At 36.7% G+C, this 16,454-nt stretch overlaps 1 protein-coding gene across 12 annotated transcripts in view; it reads right to left on the reverse strand.

Moving 5' to 3' along the window:
- Window positions 1-16,344, reverse strand: part of baiap2a (BAR/IMD domain containing adaptor protein 2a) — a 98,960-nt gene extending 82,616 nt beyond the window's left edge. For 8 of the 12 annotated variants that reach the window (XM_079868455.1, XM_079868453.1, XM_079868463.1 and 5 more), the window contains exon 1: window positions 16,149-16,336. In XM_079868455.1, coding sequence (XP_079724581.1) covers window positions 16,149-16,220 — 72 coding nt within the window. In that variant the 5' untranslated portion in view covers window positions 16,221-16,336. Of the gene's footprint in view, window positions 1-16,148 lie in introns of all 12 variants that reach the window. The other 4 variants (XM_079868456.1, XM_079868458.1, XM_079868454.1 and 1 more) reach the window with 1 other exon arrangement.
- Window positions 16,345-16,454: the final 110 nt, after the last annotated feature.

The following is a 16,454-nucleotide window of genomic DNA, read 5'->3' on the forward strand; positions in this document are numbered from 1 at the left end:
AAAATTGTTTACAGTATAAAAATTACTTAAAACAAGCATTTGTTCATATTACCATGAACTGCACAGCCCCAATATGCTGAGCTAGATGATTAAAACCTCCACAAAATCACTTGCAAATGCAGTCTTCTTACATATTTACCATTAAAACCCAAGATCATTGGAAAACTGTGGCCACAATTCCGTTTCATGACACTTTCAAAGTGAAATGTCCAACGAGTGGCACTAAAAGTACGTTTAGTTTTATCTAAAAGAGATGAACACGTATAACGATTTATTACATTGGTTGTATCGGCACTGTTTGAAAATGAAATGTCTGGTGAGTGGCTTTAAAAGTTTAACATGAGATGACCGCTTTTGCTGAAGCAACCATGCCATTTTAGCTTGCTTCTACAAGTCTTTTTTATCGTTACACGTGTTCTACGGGACTCGTACCAGAGTGAAGAAAAGCCAAATATTTGGAAGTGGTTATGTGGTAAAACATCAGAATGTATTAGTTTACAATTCAAGCACTGTGGTAAAAGTGTTTTGTGATCATAACATAGTATTGTGCAAGAAGTTGAATACAGGTAGAGGCATGTTTTTCTAATAAGCCTATGCTGTCCAATTGATACAAGTAGTTTGGGAGGGGCATTTCGAAGACTTCTGCAGGTGGTGCTAGAGAGAGAGAGAGAGAGAGAGAGAGAGAGAGAGAGAGAGAGAGAGAGAGAGAGAGAGAGAGAGAGAGAGAGAGAGAGAGAGAGAGAGAGAGAGAGAGAGAGAGAGAGAGAGAGAGAGAGAGAGAGAGAGAGAGAGAGAGAGAGAGAGAGAGAGAGAGAGAGAATTTGACTGCACCAAAAAAACTCTGCAAATGTAGTCAACAATATTTCTGATGTCATAAATATTTCCTAAAAATGTTCAGGTTGTAAGAGGACACTAGGATACAAATAGCCTTAAAGCTACACATATGGACTAAAATTCACAAAAAACAAAATTTTTTGGAAAAACTTCAAAAAGTAACCAAAAATGACAATTTTATAAATCCATAAACAACAGCAAGAAGTGTTCAATACTAGTTCCTTGTGCTAAAATACTGTCCCAGAACAGACCTGTGACCCATGTTTGGGTCACGACCCATCAACTGAGAACTTTGATCATGCAAAGACTGTAAGTTACCATTTAAAAATAATCCATTGAGAGTTAAAAATTATACATCAGCCCATTTAATGAGTAAAGAAGACACCAAACGAGAGTGCATGCAAAGCACTAATATATCATCACTGGTTAAAGAACAACCATAGAAAATCCATGCAAACTCTTTCAAACTTGCTGTCTTGTGCTCAAACAAGGCTTGAACTTTATGGAACACACTGTCATGCTAAAACCATTGAGTGGTTGAAGGGTCCTTAACGATCCTCCCATTATGTGTAGGAATTCCCAGAATGCATGCACTTCACTGGCCTGACCGCACCACAGAGCTTCTGGAGTAAGCCTTGTTGTTCAGATGCACATGAAATGACAAGAAACCTTCATGCTGCATTACATTCAATGCACAACAAACGTCCTCGACTCTCTGAGCAAATGGAAATAAACACAGGAAAGTCTGGCTGTATGGCTGCCTTTTGCCATGGGTAAGAGCTGTGAGGCACGATGCAAAGCATGTGATTAAAAAAAACACACAAAAAAACTGGTTGATCAGGTGTTTTCAATCTCATCTGAAATGAGCAGTAACATGCAATAACGTAATAAGATTACTTTTTGATGTTACAAGTAAAGTAATGCCTTACAGGTTACATGCATTACATTATCAGATTACTTTTTTGATGTTACGAGTAAAGCAATGCATTACAAGTAACATGCATTACGTAATCAGATTACTTTTTGACGTAACTGCACATTACATTTTAATAACACAAATACGTTTTCACAGCCAAAACAAATACAGCAGATGAAGTATTTAAGAACAACAGTCACAGTAATAGTATGAATTGTAGCTGAAATATAGCTAGTGATGCATGATGTCCATTTTAATGGAAAGATGATTAATCAGAATTTCCTCCCAATTTAAAATCAATACTTGGAAAATTGGAAAAATTATACGACGCCTAGATGTTACAACATCTCTGCAAGAGTCTCCTAGGATAGAAGGAATGGCATTTCTCAATGCCTGTCGGCCATCTTGGTTTGGGGAAAAAAATTCCAAGTACAACGACTTGCCACTTGGTGGCAGTATATAGGATGATCCACCAGTGTCCACTGTAGTGTCCATTGTAGTGGTTGGGTAACAAACTAGTGTGAAATGTGTTTTCAGAGAGTTCATTTCTAAACGTTCAAAGTCCTAAAAGTGTCCCTAAATGAAGAAACACCCAAAAGAAACACCAAAGTTTCAAAACTAGAAGATGTTTAAGATTGCAGAGCAACATAGCAAATTGCATTAACACTGAATGTGTGGTCACAGGTGTGTGTTTATCGCCACTGAACGGTTAGTTCCAGTCCCTTAATTTGATTGGTCCGTTGGCGCTCCAATAGTGATGATATTTAGTCCACTGAGACTTTTTGCTTAATTACAACAACTTCAAATCAGAATTAAGTCAGAACAAGACGAACAAATCCTTTATGACTAACACAGTCAATGTAACATTATGCAAGAAGAGGAAGCAATCCTGTTGCAGCAGCTTGGGCGATCAATACAATTTAATAGGCTGAGACAACTGTGTATCTAGATTTAATTAGCCTAATTAAATGAACCAGAGACACAGGCATCTGAGCTGGACAGATGCGTCTTTGCTTCAGAACGTAGGTGATGTTAGTAGACAGCGCTTTCAACGCATAACCTCCTGACCCTGTTACAACACTTCATATTCCCGCAGCTCACTGATGGTTTCCATGGAAACATCTGAGAGTGTCTCTTCCTCTACAGATTACACGCTGATTGATTTATTTTTGAGAACTTAATTAGGAGCTCAGGACTCAGTGTCCCCTGATCATTAAACTACTCCATTCAATACGCCACGTACCTACTGCAAAAGAAAACTGGTAGGGTCTTCAAAATCATTCGAATTTTAGCGATTCCGATTCCAATTCTGATTCTGCTTATCTATTCCGATTCTTATTGATTCCCACTTTTGATTCCAATATGGTAAGTATTGGAATCGGAAATTGGAAAATTGGAAATAAAATGAAGTCAAACATTTAGATATCAAACATATTTATTCAAATATATCCATTCACTCCCCTCTAGCTTTGAACCCGGACTTTCCCATTCAGATTAGGAGCATTGGATTGCTGGACTGGACTTTTAGGGGTCTGTCTGATTTCTCAGGAATGTTCACCTCTGAAACTTTGAGATCATTTGTACAAATTAGATCAGAGTTTGACATACCCTCAGAAGACTTTTTCAAATATCTTCAAATGCGGCATTTTATAGAGTCTCTTATAAAGCGAAACAAATTTCGATTCAAATGATCAGAATTGGAAGAAACCATATTGTCAGTTAATTCTTTCAAAGGGCTTATTTCCAAATTTTATACCTTACTAGCTTACTCTGATTCCTCATGTTTACGATTTTTTTAAACCACTGTGGGAACGGGACCTAGGAGTTCTGTTTAACCCCGAAGATTGGACCAGGATCTGTGATGGTATTTTTCCAAAATGCACCTCGATTTCCATACATGAACAAAATTTTTAATTCTTTCACAGAATTTATTTTACACCTGTTCGTCTGCATAAAATGTTCCCAGGTTGTTCCGACCAAGACTTGTAAGGGCACATTTTTTCATGTATTTTGGTCCTGTGTTCATATCCAACCATTTTGGAAAGGGGTTCATTCTGCAATCCAGGAGATAATAGGAAAACGTTTTATTTTATCTCCCTCACTTTTTTTGCTGAATAACATTCCTAAAGACCTGCTTGACTCAGACTTCAAACCTCTGTTTACTACCCTTATATTCCTGGCTAAGAAATGCATACTATTAAATTGGCGTACATCTCCGGTCCCTACTATTTCTATGTGGATTTCTCAGCTGTCAGCCTTTCTTCCTATGGAGAAATTAACTTATGACCTCAGCCACAAACAGGACAAATTCAGGAGTCTTTGGGATCCTCTCCAATCCTTTCTACACAAATCTTGATTTATTTTATTTTAAGAAAGTTTTGGCTTCTCTTGTTTTGATTTGTTTTTTGTAAACAGACACATTTGTACATTTTATTTAATTTGCAGCGCTTGGGGTTTGCTTGTCTGCTTGTCTGTCTTTGTTTTTCGATGTTTGTATTGTTTGAAAATCCTTAATAAAAAAAACAAAACAAAAAAAAAACATATTTATTCTGTCTTTTTGCAAAACAATTTTTTGCAGTTGAATACCATGAACAAAAATCAGCGGCCTAAAGGACAACCAACTAATGAACTTGACTAATACACATTTTCAAACATTATTAAAGACAAGTATAGTCAGTAATACATTAAGAACAAATACGCAAATTAACAATTAGCACAAATAAATACAACTGAACAAATCTCAGAAATTGAAATCAAATGTAAAATAAAAACAATTTGATTTATACTTTTTAGAAATAATATAGATTAGACATCGAGATATATATATATATATATAAAAAATATAGACATCCTTATTAAAATCCTTAACATTAATGACACATGGGAGCAGGGATATAGGCTGCTGTCACTTTAAGACGCACTGATCCAATGCACTGATCCAATATACTGTTACACATCCATTATCTTTCTCAACTGTTTACGTTCACTTAAGACATACCCGACTGTGTTTACAAGGATATTGTGACATAAAACACCATGAATAAATTGATCAAAGGTGACAGAAAAGACATTTATAATGCTACAAAATATATCAAATAAATGCTGTTCTTTTGAACCTTCCATTCAATGTTTTCAACATTGATAATAAGAAATGTTTCTTGAGCATCAAATCATCATATTAGAATGATTTCTGAAGGATAATGAGACACTGAAGACTGGAGTAATGATGCTGAAAATTCAGCTTTGACATGTGATTGAGGCATAGCAAGGTTTTAACGTGACCATTTAACAAAAATAAAAAGTTAAAAAAAAAAAAAAAAATCAACCCACAGGTTATGAAAGAGCCCACAGTTGACGAAAGTCCAAAACATGTTGAAAGTTAAAATGATATTTGGAAAGGTCAGAATGACTTAGTGTCGAATATCTATCAAAACTGAGAAGAGAGTGATATCTCAGGAGTGGCCTTTGAAAGAGCAGATGAATGTGGGAGCGAGAATCAGATGTGGGTGAGAGAAAGAGAGCTTCTTGATCCTTGTGGAAATGCTCTGTAATTGCCGTGTGGAGATGTGGGCCTGTAATTATTCAGGAGGAGGTGCGGGCGGCAGGTCACGGAGTCGGCCGAAAGGAACCTCCTCTGCTTTTGATTCCAGCACTAATTTACCAGCACTTGCTTAGATGCACGTAGGCATAAGGAATGGGATTACGCACAGAGTAAGGCTACGTTTAATTCTAACCCTTTTATTGCTGGGCCATTATAGAGCGAGTGGCCTTCAAATGACTCTTTTCCTATAGGAACACGGTTTCATTATGTCTGAGTTACAGGGGTCAGTCCTGCTGTGACAAATGGGGCAAAACTGTATTACTGTATAACTGTATCTCTCTGAAGAGGTCAACTTTAACCTTGAGAACTATTATCCATGTTGAAAACAGTTGTGCTGCTGCATATTTTTGTGGAATCTTATAATCTAGAATCTTTAACCTTATAAAATGTCTTTACTGTCACTTTTGATCAATTTAATGCATCCTCGCTGAATAAAAAGTATTAATTTCTTTAAAAAATAAAATAAAATTTTTTTCACTGACCCCAAACTTTTGAATGGTAGTGCATTTTAAAATTTACATATTTTATTGTCCCTTGTCCCAGATCCTGTGTTTCAATCTTACAACATGAAAATCCACAAAAAATTATTTATTTGTGAATTTTCAAAACTGATCTAAACAAAAAGTGGTGTGCACCGAAACCATTTCAATATTAATTAAATATAATTTTGTTTTACAAAGTCGTTCTCACTGCAACTATGGAAGCTTGTTTCCACAACAGAATAAAAAAAGTAATTGCGATTTTTTTTCTATCTCACAATTCTGACTTTTTAATCTAAGAATTGCGTGATATAAAGTCGCAATTGCGAGGAATAAACTCTCAATTCTAACTTTTTTTCTCAGAATTGCATGTTTAGATCTCACAATTCTGACTTTAAAACACGCAATTGCTGGTATAAAGTCAGAATTGCGAGGAAAAAAAGTTTATTTCTCGCAATTGTGAGTTTATTTCTCACAATTGTGAGATAAAAAGTCGCAATTATCTTTTAAAATGTTTTATTCTGTGGCAGAAACGAGCTTCCATAGCAACCAACAATTTTGCCAGTAATGCAATTTTATCAAAGTTAGGCTATACGTATATACCTGGTTGCCATTGAAACAAGTGTCAATGAAGAGCAATGTGTGAAGCGATAAAAAAAAAGAAAGAAAGTAAATATGAATTGTGCAAGTTTAACATATTAAAATAAATTATCCTTAGCAAGATGGAGCCAGATATTTTATCACAAAAAGTGATTTGAGAAATGGTGGAAATAACATTTAGTGAAGTAAAAAAAAAAAAAAAGAAGAAGTTTATTTGTGATGATGTATACACCCTGTTTGACATGAATAGTAGACAAATTAAATAACATAGTTTGGTAAGGGCCTAATTTCTAAAAAAAAAACAATCCAAAAGGGCCAAAATTTACAGTAGAAACACTCATTTTCTAATTGATATGCCAAAACCAAGCTTCCATTCCACAAGCATGAAGTTTTCGCCTTAGTTAACCTCATCAGGTTTAATGTGTTGATACATTATGCAAAAAAAAACAAAGCGCGTTCTTGCTAATGTTAAATAAGGTGTGTATTCCGTGAGCGCAGTGCAACATTACTTGTGAGCTCTGAGTATTAGAGATAGAGAGCTCTTTGAAGAGAGAGCTCAGACAATAAGATGTGGCAACGGCTCAGAGCCATCCACCCCCGGACCGAGAGGAGAGAGTGGGTGTGCGGAGTGAATCCATCTCTTATAAAACCCATTCCTTTTCAAATGACTGTCGGGAAACCTATGATAAATGCAATCTCCTGGGGCCCAGGGACTTCTGACACAGCGACAAAAAGCTACATCTTTGTCGAGATCAAAAAGGCGACCGGGGAAAGTTGTTTTACACTTGTCATTAAATACATTGCGAGTGATCATAGGGTCGAGAGATCCATTAACTTGTCAGCGGAAAAACTGCCAACGCATTGATTGTTTATTTGTCAAAGGGCCGTGGGAATTTCATAGGATTGAGTACAAACTCCCAGTCCTTAAAAGCCTCGGAAGGAGCAAACAGCTGCCATAGTTTACACTACAAGAGTACATCTCTGTTTACTTACCAATTACAAGGAAAAAAAAAATCTCACTCGCTCGCTCTCTCTCTCTCGCTTAGATGTTTATATTCGGTTTATAAAAGGATACAAATAAAATGTGGTTCCAAACCCATTATCTGTTATTTTTCCATGAAACATAAAGATAACTTTGAAGAATCTTTAAGCAGCTCTTTTTTTCATACAACAATTTATAGTGACCACATCTGTTAAGCTCCAAAAAATTGACAAAAAAAATGTTAATCATAAAAAAATTCAATTATATATATATATCTATATACACAATTCTGACTTTTTCTCTCACAATTGCGAGTTTACATCTGGGTCATTCCATGTCAACTCAACCAGAGGTCCCCAGCTAAAAATTGATTTTGATATATATTTTTTTTTTCTGGTGAAAGAAATACATAATTTAAGAAGAAAGCCAAAATATTAAAATGTCAATTATTATTTGTCAAATGTCAACTATGTTGTCAAGGGGATCAAAATGACAATTTTCACCTGAGATTTGGAGCCAAATTACAGGGGGGTAAAAATGATTTTAGAAAGATGACAGCATAATTATTTTATTTTTACACAGAGACTGGTAGGTCTATTAGTAAAATATGTTTACTTTAGCAATCTTTGTTGTATTATGTGCCAATGATGACAGTTCAAAAATGGGAAAAAGCACTTCTTGTGTTTTTTTGCCTGAAGTTTGCATATCTGTAACTCAAGAAGTATTAAAGACAACAACTTTAATATCCTTTTAGATTTTGGCTCTTAAACCTTTCTTTTGGTATCTTTTTAAAGCCCCTATAGGGTTAAATCCTAGATTTGCATGCCTGTAACTCTAAAAGTATTAAAGATATCTTACTTTCCTTCTAGATTCTAATTCTTAATAGAATTTTGTTTTGGGATCTTAATTGTTAAGGTCCTATATGGGTTCAATCCCAGAGATATTGGGATATCAGTGCAGTAACATTACAATACTGTGTATTTGAACACTAGCTTCAGAAGCTCTTAAAATGAACAAAATCCCTTCCAATTATCCCTGAAACTGATTCAAATAAAGATTCTAATAAATACACTTTTGAAAGCAAGTTAATGTACCTCAACTTGACCATTTCTGTGTATCAGATGGGAATGTTCTATGCAATTGTTTTGACAGGGGGAAACAAGATATTATTTATTCTTCAGACTTTCCCATTTAAATACAATAAGTATCAGCTGTGCGTAAAGTGGACCACATTTGGTTTTCGACCATTCCAAGTGGGTAACATTTAACAAACTGAACATGGAGCTGCATTGAGACAGAACTATATTGATACTTTGCACATGACGTCAGTTGTACTGGCTGGCGGGCAAGAACGTCATTCTCTAGCAACGAAAACCAGTAAACTAATCAAGGATCTTGCCAGGACGTTGCCAGTTTTAATATACAAAAGTTGGTGTTTTGAGGTGTACACGACATGCCAGATAGTTGTTGTGCGATTGGATGCACTAACCGCGTTTGTTGCCCGCCAGATATCACGTGACTGCAAAGTATCAATAGGGCCTTGAAAATGAAGATTTAAAAAAATAAAAGTTTGTTAAGAACCAGAATCTAAAATCATACTGAGAAATCTTTAATACTTTGAGTTACATGGAAGTGTTTTTCCCCATTTTTTAACTGTCACCATTGGCATATAATGCAGAAAAGATTGCTAAAGTAAACAGGTATACCTAATAGACCAACCAATCTCTGTGTAAAAATTAAAATAAAATGTTGGCATCTTTCTGAAATTTGGCACCAAATTTTGGTACTAAATACTACATTTTTGTCACTAAATCTCAGGTGAAAATGGTCATTTTGACCCCCCTCGACAAAATTGTGGATGTAAACTCGCAATTGTGAGAGAAAAAAAAGTTAGACCATATTCTCTATTGTTTCGCAGAAGAAAAGAAAACAGCATTGGTACATTTTTGAGAGTAAATAATGAGAAAATTGTGAAAATCATTGAAACAGCCCCATAATTTTCTAAATGTATCCACCTTTTTCCTACGCCCCATGATGCTTTGCTCTAATTATAGGAGTAACTTCCTTTAAACTAAACAATCAGCGAAAGGTTCGCTCTATGAACGCAATAAGTATTTTGGATGCAACGAGATGACATTATTCTACTCACCCTTCAACCACTCACCCTTCAACCATCGAACATTAAAAGGAAACTTAAGTGTAAACGCACTAACAAATCACTACAACAGACAATGAACACCCCAAAAGACTGATTATTTCCACAGCAATAATACAGACATTTTAAATATCACTGTAGTAATATATGTTTGTATTATGTAAAACGTTGCCTTAATTAAAAATGTTCAATAATTGGAACATTGAGTAATATTGAGTAAATAATATTTCAGAGATTTCCGTCATTTTGACAGACAGTAAATATTGTATTTACCTGCTTTGGGAACATTCCAGTAAACCCTGCTAATAGAGATTAGAAGTGAAAAGGGAGGCAATTACATTTTTAAAGTAAAACTAAAAAAAAAACAAAAAAAACACCTGGAAAGAGACTTGAGGTTTGAAACCAAAAGATTCTTAGAGCATTCCAGTGAATTATTCATGGGACATATCGTAAATTAAATCGGGAGAACAGACCACAAAATGCGCAGTATATGTTGTCTTTTTTTTTTTTTTTTTTTTTTTGGTGACAGCGGAATACAAAGAGGAAAAAATGAAAATAACCAGGAGGAAAAGAATGCCGTGAATGAAAAGAGCTCTTGCCACAGGCATTCTTGTTATATCATGTCACATTAAAATACCAAGAGTTACATTACTCTCCTGACGTCTGCAAATAGAACATGAGGGACATTTTACAGCTCATTTAGTCAAACTGACTAAAATGATTATTTGTAGCACAACCTTATGATTTGTTTCAGTCTTTTTTTAAGTGGAACTTCCCCAAACCGGAAGTGCCTCCAATAATAGTAAGCTTGGTAGGAAAAATATGGATAGGCGAAAGGCAAAAGTGGACGTTTTGAAAAATGTTAACGCTGCTCTTTCCCTTATAATGAAAGCTGAATAAATAAATAATACAAGCTAACAAAATCTTTCCAAATTCAAACCTGGCACATCCCAATCAATTAGGGCTGCACGATTAATCGCAATTTCCATGTAATCGCACTTTGGCTGCGATTAGCCTATTTTTTATGCGCGGCTTGTCACTGATGTACGGCTCTGTAAACGCTGCTCCATCTGAAAGCACTGTGAGTTTGAGTCACTCATAACGTTTTAAGGGGCGTGTCTGCTGTGAGACTTCAGTGCAATCGCCCACTGCTGTGATTGGCTGACATGCTTGCATATGAAATAGCTAGTATTACATGAACTCTCTCGAAAACTTTTACTACGTTTTTACTATTACAGCTATCGAGATTAACAAATGGTGAAAAGTATCGTTTAAAGCATTATATTTAAATCTATTCCATCACATGAAAGGTTGCAGCATGATGAGCACTGAGCAGATGACAGACAGTCTGTTGATCGCGTGAATAAAGATCTTATCATTGCAACGCAATTTTTGCACTCTCACAAATGCTTACACCAAATCACAATGCAAACACGATGTGAGTACACAGTAAGAGCTTCGTTGTGTAGTGTAACAGTGTCATTATTTCATCACGAGTTTGGTAAGTGTCCAGATAAGCTCTCGCGGCTCGCGCTGTGCTGTTTGATTGACAGCTTGGGCGAATGGAAAGGGATCGTTCTTTGATCGCTTTCTGTATATAATTTAATAACAGTTTAAAAAGGATTATTTTCATAATACTACGAGAAATTATGTGAAGTTGATCGTTTAGTCACTGATGCATAAACAGTATTGAACGATTTTAAGAGAATCTGAACTTGAATAATTACACAGAAACCACTGATCGCAGATCAGGCATTAGAATACACATGGTTACTTACATGTTGCTGGCAGATCCGTGTCGGGAAATTGTGATTGACTGATTTAATAAAGTTTAACCTTGCTGGAATCCGAAGGAAGCTTATGCAGACTGTCTTCTTCCACAAACAGGCACGCACAATATTTAGTAAACCGCATGTTTATTGCTTGGAAGTAGCTCGATCCGGTAAGCAATCATCATGTCGTCCTATGTTATTTAGCATGTTTGGGCGAATCGGTGGGCGGGGCTAAACAGGCCGTGTTGAAGTAGGCGTTGATCTTCTTTTGTGGAGGCGGTGTTAAATCCTCTTTGACGTCATAGTTCCCCACATTGAAAAACGAGTCGTTTGCTGAGCCTGATGTCTATAAAAGCTTTTATTGGACTAACAAGGTAGTTTTCAGTTCTGAAACTTGCAGGATATTATTATAGTATGATGATCTCTTATATGTCAAAAGCTCAAGGAAATTTTGATTTCTCAGTTCATCACCCCTTTAATGTTTAATGAATCTGAATTAATTATTTAAAAAATAGGGTTGAATGATTCAATGACTCACTCATAAACACTAGATTGTTTCATTACTGGATGAATCTTTTTACGAGTCTCTTGAATGAATGATTCAGTGACAAATACATTTGTTAACAGTCACTTGTCGCCACCTACTGGTGTAACGACATAATCAATACAATCGATATTTGAGGCGCCATGTTACTTTCAAAAGGAGATTTATTCAATTTTGATCGCTACCGTAGACATCAGCGTTTATCTTATCCCAGTTTTCTGATAATTTGAATTACTTTAAGACAGAAATAATGATAAACTGAAGCCGTTTCATGCTTATACATGACAACTGCTCTCTCTGGATCAGATTGCAGATTTGAATGTTCCGATGTGATTTTGTCAAAGGTATGGAATGAGATCGCTTGTGTTTGAATCGAGATCGTGATCTTTTAACGATTAATCGTTGCAGCTCTACAGTTTAAGTGCCAGGTTTGAATATACACAATTTTATACACAAGTTGTCAACCATTTAATGTAGCCTAAATAATGTACTGTACCTTAAAAATGGTTGTATAGATTACTTTTGATACATTTCTGGTGCTTTTCTGTGTTGTAAAGAAGGAAGAAATTCAAAAGGGATTTTAAATGACATAACGATGACAGAATTTTAATTTTAGGCGAACTGTCCCTTTAAGAACTAGGCGAAATGAAAACTATAACAGCTCCTCTATTAGCACATTAGCCCCACAACAAGCACCTTTTATGGATTATTGATGAATATAACCAAATACATGCTCTCAATGTCTGTTTCTATCTGCGGTCTGTGTCTCTCACTGAATGACACGACAGAAACATTTTGTAGCACGTTGTTGCTAAGAAACTACCTTTCCAGATTTGCTACATGAAAAATACATCCTCTCAATCTCTCAAAAAAACATAATTATATAAAGTTTGCTCCTGGTGATCTCTGATGAAATGAGTCCCCGAACAAATGAAATTGTACGCCTGTTGGGTATGATAATGCTTTCATCAAACAGATTTATGGGAAAGTAATATGCATATTGTAACTGAAACCTTTGCTTGTTTTTTATTCTCCAATATCAGGCATGGCACGTAGGATAAAAAAAATAGGTTTAAAATTTAGTTTAGTTTCCCCTGCAATTGAGTGAACATGGTAACCTCTAAGTTGACTATTAGGGAGAGGAGTTAGAGACACTCCCATCACATTGTTTCACCTGTGAACTTGATGAGACATGCCCTTTCCCGTCACATGTCTCTTAATACACCCTGATCAACAGAGCTGGAGGGGTTTCCAATAAAGCACTACACCATGTAATCCCTCTTAGGAAGGAAATCATACTTTAGCCTGCACAAAAATGTGATTTCTCTCGATTTCAACAATTAATTTATTACACGATACTGCATAACACAATTAATAATAAAAATCAAGTATATATAGACAGACAGATAGAGATTGAAGAAAAGGTGTGTGGCTAAAGTTAGCAAAATAGCAGTTAGCAAAACAATTCCTGCAGCTTCAATGCCACAGACATTGACACTCCATTTTTCCATATACTATATTCAACAGGCACTTTAATCCAGGAGGATTTTTAGTAAGTCCCAGGAATCAAAACCATAACTTTGAGCTACATATTTAAAGGTAACTCCCGTGCCAAGTCCTTTTGTACTGAGGTTTGTTACCACCACAGAGACGCAAGAACACACGCAAGTACAATATCACCGCATGCTAACAATGCTTTAGAATTTGCATTAGCACACAGTAGGAGTCTGGCCTCAAACTGCACATAAGTGGCTTGACCTCAGCTCACCCACACACACACACACACACACACACACACACACAGGTGAGTGGACAGCAGTTATGTCACCCTCCAGCTGGCAAAGGTCTTGTCAGCCCTGCCGCTGGTACTCGCCTGGAGGCTGATGGGATTAGAGAGATCTGACCGAGTGTGGCACTGTCTGGATGACTGAGCCCTGGTGCTGAGAGTCTGACGCCAGGAGGATGAGTGATTGAGGGCCGGCTGTGACTCACAGGTGAGGCCTGTTTTTAAATCCATGGCAACTCCAGCAGGATCACAGCTATTGCTCACAGGTAGGGAGTGTTCTGTGTGCACAGTTGAGTAACAACAGAACACACACACACACACACACACACACGCACGCACCCTGGTACACCCATGTGTTGAGTCACAAAAGAAATTTAAGGGAAAAGTCTGATTTATAAGATATAAACTCACAATTGTGCGAAAATTGGGAAAAAAAACCTGGCAATTACTGTACCTTTTACATTATTTTTTTTTAATTCCATGGCGGAAACAAAAAAACTGAATTTCGAGATGTAATCAATTCTAAGAAAAAAAAAACCTGAATTGCGAGATGTAAACTGAGAATTCCAAGGAAAAAGTCAGAATTGCGAGATTTAAAACTCGGAATTCTGAGGGAAAAAAAAGTCAAAATTGCGAGTTAATAACTTGCAATTTAGAGATACTCACAAATTTGAGGATAAAAAAGTCGGAATTATAAGATATAAACTCGCAATTGTGAGAAAACAGTCCGAATTGTGAAATAAAAATCTAAATGACATTTTTTTTTCTTTTCTTTAACTTTTTTTTTTAATATACCCAGGCAGAAACAAGCTTATGTCTTTGCTCTGATACTTCAGCAGATGTTAAACATCCCACCACTTCCACTGATGTTTACCCCTCTTATCTCTCTCTCCCTCTCTCTCTCACTCACTCACTCACTCACTCACTCACTCACTCACTCACTCACTCACTCACTCACTCACTCACTCACTCACTCACTCACTCACTCACTCACTCACTCACTCACCAATACTACACTCCTTTTGAACTCAATCCATATTCTTTAGCTGGCCGATTTAACAAGCTATCTGAATAGGGGGTGGATTTGGACGAACGATCCAGCTGAGCACCACCACTGAAAGACGCCAACACAGAACTGGCACACAGCGATTCCCAGTTCAACCACAGACTACGCAAACGCAGATCACCAATAGACAGCTAGTGGTCTAATGCAAAGCCCTCCCGTGAGGTGTAACCCACTTTAGGTTTATGAAATGTAAATCTATACAGACTGACATAGTAAACCAGAATTGAAATATCTGTCAGACAGATGAAAATATTGTGTGAATCGTGCTGTAAGCTAGTCTTTATAGTTAGGTTTCCATTGCTTTAAGAGTAACACCCCAGATACATCCGCTTGGCCTTGATCAACCAGAATAGTTTCTTTGTCCTCATTTTAGGTGTTGGACTTCAGGTGGCCTATTTAACAGGCTTAAGTATCTGATGAGAGCTGTAATCCTACTGGTGTGGCACGTATTAACTTTTTTTTAAAGTTACAAACCTAAAACTGCCAAACAAACCTTTTGGGAATCTATGGAAACATTGACGAGACACACATTGACTGAACCTGTTGCAACACACACCAGCACGTCCCCCTCCCTGAAACACATATGCTGGAATGCCTGACAGAACACAAGCCAATAAACATAACCAATACAGGTTTTCTGAGGAAAAATGGAAATGTGTGAGAGGAGACCGAAAGACTGGTTCATTTACATTACATTATCAACTATGACCACTTAGCAAACACAGCTTAAATGTAACTGCATAAATTAAAATAAATGTAAAAATTCATAATAAATATTATGGTTTTTTATTGTTATGGTAATTGTGTTTTATATTACTTTAATGTGTTATTTGCATATCAGTTACCAGACATTTAAAACAAAATGATAGGCCTATGTATATTATTAGTCGTAAAAAGTTATATTGTCGTTTAGATAGATAGATAGATAGATAGATAGATAGATAGATAGATAGATAGATAGCATTAAAAAAAATAAAGTAATCGGACATTTAAACCATTGTCGTAAAGTGATCTTCGATCACTAGATAGATAGATAGATAGATGTGGGTGTGTAGGTGTGTTAGAGAGAGAGAGAGAGAGAGAGAGAGAGAGAGAGAGAGAGAGAGAGAGAGAGAGAGAGAGGTGGCAGATAAGTAAAGAACAATGCAAAATCACTCCTGTTCTCACGGTGAGCTTCATTTAAATGACACTAGCGACACGAACGAGAAACTTGATCTCTCATCAAGTTCATTAATGATGACAAATCTAACCATAAACCCACTCAAGACAACAATCTTATGCACTAGGCTACTACGAACAACGACGATAACTCATATATAAAGCATCCACTTTCGTTACACATGTATTCGCCTATTAGATCATCACCACCTGTGATCGATAAGTTGTTCCAACAGTTGGATCATTGCACTTTACCTTATAGACATTTTCCGTAATGCGGTGAACCTCGTCGGTGCGAGACATGGTGAAATCTTCAGTTAAAACCATAAACGGTGTTTTGCTGAACGTGATGTGTTATCCGAACAGTGTGTCTGTGTGATGAGGGTCAGCTGCGGATCTCTGCTCCGATCCACGGGAGTCTGATCTCAGCTCAACACTACCGTGCGGAGGCAACAGAGAGGGGGAGGGGCTTACATTAGTAGCCACGCCCCCATACTAGAAAACGCGCACTGGGGGCGTGGCTACGCTCACCTGCGCCTTCCCTGGCCCGGATGTGATTCC

This window comes from Squalius cephalus, assembly GCF_949319135.1.
Source record: "Squalius cephalus genome assembly, chromosome: 1".
NCBI lineage: Eukaryota > Metazoa > Chordata > Actinopteri > Cypriniformes > Leuciscidae > Squalius > Squalius cephalus.